At 43.8% G+C, this 6,488-nt stretch overlaps 1 protein-coding gene across 2 annotated transcripts in view; it reads left to right on the top strand.

The window, feature by feature from the left end:
- Positions 1 to 6,488, top strand: part of enox2 (ecto-NOX disulfide-thiol exchanger 2) — a 184,126-nt gene that overhangs the window by 93,370 nt on the left and 84,268 nt on the right. The window contains exons 13-14 of one of the 2 annotated variants that reach the window (XM_046030200.1): positions 1,138 to 1,223; positions 5,355 to 5,458. In XM_046030200.1, the coding sequence (XP_045886156.1) occupies positions 1,138 to 1,223; positions 5,355 to 5,357 (89 nt within the window). In that variant the 3' untranslated portion in view covers positions 5,358 to 5,458. Of the gene's footprint in view, positions 1 to 1,137; positions 1,224 to 5,354; positions 5,459 to 6,488 lie in introns of those variants that run through there. The other variant, XM_046030201.1, reaches the window with a different exon arrangement.

Below are 6,488 nucleotides of genomic sequence, written 5' to 3'. Positions count from 1 at the left end.
AAGGGGGGGGGGGGGGGGGGGGGGGGGGGGGGGGGTCGGAGGGGGCCCAGAAGGGGCCCACAGCAGGCTTCCATGGCCTTGGCATAGTTGAAAACTAGTAGCAGGTGTGAAAATGTAAACGTAAATGCTCCGTATTCGTACAGTGCCTTTCTAGTCTTTTCGACCACTCAAAGCGCTTTTACACTACATCACATTCACCATTCACACACATTCATACACTGAGCGTAAGTGCTCAAACAGAAACTAACATTCATACACATCCATACACTGGTGGAACAGCCACCAGGGGCAATTCGGAGTTCAGTATCTTCCCCAAGGACACTTCGACATGCAGCCTGGAGGAGCCAGGGATTGAACTGCCAACCTTCCGATTAACGGGCAACCTCTTGAGCCACAGCCGCCCACAAAAAAAAAGTCAAACACATCCATACAGAGTCGGTAACACTACCCAAACAAAGGTGAAGATTTGCTCTAGCTGATGCAAGTTTTAAGGTGTAATATCACCTGCTGTCGTAGAGGATGAGCTACAAATTTGCATGACACTACAAAGCATACGCTTGGGATTCCCATGAAATTTTGAAAAATCAAATGGTCATAGTTGTAAGTCTCAAAGTACACAAAGGAGGAAGTGTGAGAGTCTGTAGTGTCAGTTGGAGAACATGTTCATTGGCTCTTTAAGGCAAATAAACACAGACAGCCACTCTTAAAAGTGATTGTGGTATTCTTGCTCAAGTGTTTGAGCCAGTAGAAAGCTTCACGGCTGTTTGTTTCAACTGTATGTCCCTTAATACTCTATAGGTGGTTAGCAAGCCGAGGTGGAGGATTATCTCTCTCCTGGCCCTATCTGTGCGCTAATAGCAGATGGTTTGTTTGAGCCGGGGGAAGAGTATGGCTTTGATGAGAGACAACGACATCAAAGCTGTCATTAAACACCCTCTAATCTGGAGCCACGATATACAAGAGGCTCTTAACAGTACTGGGACACTGGAAGAAGCCACTCAAAGCTTGTGTTAGACTCAGTCAGAGGAGAGGAGAAAGGAGCACATCCCCTGGTAGTTTGACAGGTGTCAGAAAGTGGAGGCAGGCGACATGTCTCTGCAGTAACGTCTCTACATGGCTTGTTTTGTTCTTCCTCAGGGATCATTTCGACGTTCCTGCACGTCCACCCATTTGGAGCCAGCATCGAGTACATCTGTTCCTACCTGCAGCGTTTGGACACTAAGGTAACAGCCACGCATGAATCAAAACTTCCATTGTGGAGTAGATTAGCAGAGCTGGCTTTTAGTATCATTTTAGATTACATGCACCATACAAACACTGTCAGTCCCACCTACAGGGCTGACATATGGGTTTGTTGTAATGCTGGGTCCTGCTGTGTTGTTGAGACACAGCCCCTCAATGCAAGCAGTGCTGCTTAATGCTTTTACAACCCTTTCCATAGAAAATGATGCTTTGCTAAAGAGAAACTACAATACAGAATAATACAAAGATATTATTGGACACCAACGAGGCTTAATAGAATGAGTTCAATAAAAAGCAATTTGTGTTGGAAATGTCAGAAAAAACAGACACTTTGATGCACTGCATTTGGGAGTGTCCAATTATGCAACCCTTCCGGAGAATAAATTTCGAATTTATAAGCTATTGGTCGGGAAGGAAATTACCTTTATCTGTAAGATTATGTTTATTAGGGGACAGAACCCAAATACAACATCAGGAATTTTGGTAACCATGGTAGGCATCGCAGTGGCTGCTAGGACAATACTCAGACTCAGATTAAAAACGGCTTCATATGAGTTTACGCTTAACAAGATGAATAACAGAAACAAGAGTAAAGCACTCGTTTGGAATCTTTTTTGGACTTGGTACCACACTGACTAATAAGCCCATAGTATGAATGTTGTCTCCTGATAGTAATCAGTATTGTCATATGTTGCATGGATATTCTTCCTAGCTATGTGATTATCAGTATGTCCCTTCTGTTTCTTATGCCATTGATGTTACATCTATTGTTATCAACAATAAATGTCTCAGTGTGAAACCATGTACTGTCACATACAAAAGATAACAGCAATAAAAGGCACTCAAAAGGAATAGCTTGACATTTTCGAAAGTGGGATAGACATTCTCATCTAACTCTCTGCCAAAATGTCCAAGTATGCCTTTCAACAATCAGGAGCCAGGTGTAGATAGTTTAATTTTTTGCTAATCTCCTTAAGATCTCTTTTGCAAGAGAGGCCTGACTGTGTATGGGTTCAGGAAAAATACCCATTTTTGTTACGCTCCAACATTAATAATTCTCTTCTTAAACCTTTTATTTCTCCCCTCTTTCTATTAGCAAAGAGCAATGAAAACATATACACTGCTCAAAAAAATAAAGGGAACACTTAAACAGCACAATGTAACTCCAAGTCAATCACCCTCCTGTGAAATCAAACTGTCCACTTAGGAAGCAACACTGATTGACAATCAATTTCACATGCTGTTGTGCAAATGGAATAGACAGGTGGAAATTATAGGCAATTAGTAAGACACCCCCAATAAAGGAGTGGTTCTACAGGTGGTGACCACAGACCACTTCTCAGTTCCTATGCTTCCTGGCTGATGTTTTGGTCACTTTTGAATGCTGGCGGTGCTTTCACTCTAGTGGTAGCATGAGACGGAGTCTACAACCCACACAAGTGGCTCAGGTAGTGCAGCTCATCCAGGATGGCACATCAATGCGAGCTGTGGCAAGAAGGTTTGCTGTGTCTGTCAGCGTAGTGTCCAGAGCATGGAGGCGCTACCAGGAGACAGGCCAGTACATCAGGAGACGTGGAGGAGGCCGTAGGAGGGCAACAACCCAGCAGTAGGACAGCAGACACAGGTGAGGGTTGTGCTTACAGTCCAACACCGTGCAGGACGTTTGGCATTTGCCAGAGAACACCAAGATTGGCAAACTCGCCACTGGCGCCCTGTGCTCTTCACAGATGAAAGCAGGTTCACACTGAGCTACACTACATGTGACAGACATGACAGTCTGTAGACCCCGTGGAGAACGTTCTGCTGCCTGCAACATCCTCCAGCATGACCGGTTTGGCGGTGGGTCAGTAATGGTGTGGGGTGGCATTTCTTTGGGGGATCCTCAGACCCCTTGTGAGACCATATGCTGGTGCGGTTGGCCCTGGGTTCCTCCTAATGCAAGACAATGCTAGACCTCATGTGGCTGGAGTGTGTCAGCAGTTCCTGCAAGAGGAAGGCATTGATGCTATGGACTGGCCCGCCCGTTCCCCAGAATCCGATTGAGCACATCTGGGACATCATGTCTCGCTCCTTCCACCAACGCCACGTTGCACCACAGACTGTCCAGGAGTTGGCGGATGCTTCAGTCCAGGTCTGGGAGGAGATCCCTCAGGAGACCATCCGCCACCTCATCAGGAGCATGCCGAGGCGTTGTAGGGAGGTCATACAGGCACATGGAGGCCACACACACTACTGAACCTCATTTTGACTTGTTTTAAGGACATTACATCAAAGTTGGATCAGCCTGTAGTGTGGTTTTCCACTTTGATTTTGAGTGTGACTCCAAATCCAGACCTCCATGGGTTGATAAATTTGATTTCCATTGATAATTTGTGTGATTTTGTTGTCAGCACATTCAACTATGTAAAGAAAGGAGTATTTAATGAGATTATTTCATTCATTCAGATCTAGGATGTGTTATTTTAGTGTTCCCTTTATTTTTTTGAGCAGTGTATGTAGCTGGTTAAAATGACAGACATCACTGGTGGATAAGCTGTGGATATTTGGCGTTAATGCTGTAACAGGCTATAAGGAAAAGTTTGTCTGTTCTGTGGTTAATGTGCTCTTAGCAGCTGGTGTCTGTATTCAGCCAAAGATTCATTCCACAGCATGACTTTATGTTCACCAATGGACAGTATGTTTTTGTAGTTCAACAGGAGCCAACAGAGTAGTGATTCTCTTGAAATTATCTATGCAATCACCTAGCATCAATTTAAGCATCTCCCAGTTAGTTTGATTCATACAATATCATCCTTTTAATTTGATCAACTAATAGTTCTGAATCAAATTTAGACTTGAGTGCAGCAGAGGAAACATTCACAGAGAAAAAGACACACACAAACAATTACACATTTCTAAATGTATGTCTGGTGAGAAGTAGAATCCAAAATGCTTCAAAATGTCTTTTGTTAAAGTTAAATTCAGATCCTCTCACTTTTCTACCCTGAATTGTCATTGCTCTATGTCTAGCCATTTCTGGCTAGTTGTGTGATTTCCCTTGATGCCGGAACATATTAAAACTACATCCTTTATTCTGACACCTTCCTCAATCCTCAGAAACCCTGACTGTGACTCTGTCTGGCGAAGCACAGCTATTTCATCTCCAGCTTTCTGAGGAGGCATTTTAGATGTATTATTGCTCTTTACTGCCACTTACAAGAGGCTTTCAAAATGCCAACTTTCAATGTCACCTCTAAAAGGTACCACTAAGATTAATGGCCATTTCTGCTCTCTCCGCCCCGACAAGAAGGCCTCCAGAAAAAATGTCAGAAGTCATTGCTTCCTTTATAGTTGCAGTCACTGACCAAACAAAAGACACATTAAACATCTGGGCTGAAACCCTCAGATTTCATGCTACTTAAAGTTACTCTTTATTCAGAAAAAATAATTTGTCATCTGCAAAAATTATGTCTCTACCTCCACAAAGTTGCCCCAAGATGTTACTGTTCTCTCTAGCAACTGTGCTCATCACCACCCTGATTCATTCTCACACATGCAAAGAATAGAGTGTGACTGTCTTCTCTCATGCCTTTTGGGTTTTTGTCTAGTGTGTCTGTGTGTTAATGTGTTTGTTTGTGTGTCTGAGTGTTTAGTGTGTGTGAGAGTGAGTGAGTGTGTGTACGCCCACACTTGTCTGTCTGTGTGCGTACGAGTTTGCCCGTGCATCTGTTCCCACACCGACTCTCCGCTACACACATCAAGCAGCCCACAGAGTTTCAGAGTTTTGTCAATATCACTGGCTAGACTCCCCAACAACAAGCCCAGTCCTCTCTGCTTATCTAGTGGCTCCACACACAGCTCCATTGTCTGTAATGACACACCAGTCCTATCTCCATGATGGACCTTAATGCATCCTGACATCAGCACAGGGCTGGAACAATCTAGTTATTAATGCAAGACACTGTGGGTCGTCTACAGCGGCTTGTACAGTGGATTTTGGCAGTGTCACCTCAGGATTTCAGTTTGACTGATGATCCTCAGCCCACCCGAGTGGTGTGAGCCACATTACACTTACTGCTATGCCGTCACACACTCGCTATAAATTCACTGACACTATGATTCTCTGATTGCAGTGAAGGTGTAAGACTGGGCACGCTGGGCGCGTGCTGAAGTGCAGTAGAAGAGAAAAAGAGGACAAGCAGAACAAGAGAGAGCAAGTGTCGCTGTTTTTGTCTGTTGGGGCGTGGTTCCCCTCTTTCTCTCAGAGAGAGAGAGAGAAGGAATTTTGAGTCTCCAAATTATTTGATATAAAATGCACAAATCCACTCTGTTTGTTCACAACACGCAAGTGAAGGTAAATCAAGTTGTAATTCCAAAAACTAAAGTAAAAAGCTAATTTGATAAAAGCAGTTAACTCTGACCTCCTCCCACTGGTAAACGGCGTAGTTGTTAGAGCAGAATCCAGACTACTACGGGTGTTTATTTCTCCGAAAGCTGCAGCTGCTACTCACCCGTCCACTTCCCCGTTCTTTAGCAGCTCCCCGTCGGCCAGTGGATTGTCATTACACCGCTTGCCTTGTCTTCTCTAAACAACGCTCCTAAGCCGGCAGTGACGTTTGGACAATCTCACCGCTGATAGGCTTTCGCAACATCGCGTCAAGTGAATTTCTCGCCCAAGTTGAAAAATTTGAACTCGCGCAAACCAGCGACAAACGACTCATTCGCGCTGCCCGGAGCGAATTCGCCGGAATTCGCGTCTTTGCATGTAATCAAGCCGCCCAAAACGCTGGGTTCGCTTTCGGTGGGAACGCACCTTAACGCCTGTACCACAAAATAATTTTTTTTTATACACACACACACACACACACACACACACACACACACACACACACACACACACACACACACACACACACACACACACACACACACACACGTGAAACTTGAAATATTAGCATATCGTGCAAAAGTTCATTTATTACTTATAACTTAAAAGGTGAAACTAATATATTATATAGACTCATTACATGCAAAGTGAGATATTTCAAGCCTTTATTTGATATAATTTTGATGATTATGGCTTACAGCTTATGAAAACCCCAAATTCAAAATCTCAGAAAAGTAGAATATTGTGAAAAGGTTCAGTATTGTAGGCTCAAAGTGTCACACTCTAATCAGCTAATTAATCCAAAATACCTGCAAAGGGTTCCTGAGCCTTTAATTGGTCTCTCAGTCTGGTTCAGTGGAATTCACAATCATGGGGAAGA

This window comes from Micropterus dolomieu, linkage group LG19, assembly GCF_021292245.1.
Source record: "Micropterus dolomieu isolate WLL.071019.BEF.003 ecotype Adirondacks linkage group LG19, ASM2129224v1, whole genome shotgun sequence".
Lineage (NCBI taxonomy): Eukaryota > Metazoa > Chordata > Actinopteri > Centrarchiformes > Centrarchidae > Micropterus > Micropterus dolomieu.
The sequence above is the reverse complement of the archived record's forward strand: the minus strand, read 5'-3'. Positions and strand labels throughout refer to the sequence as shown.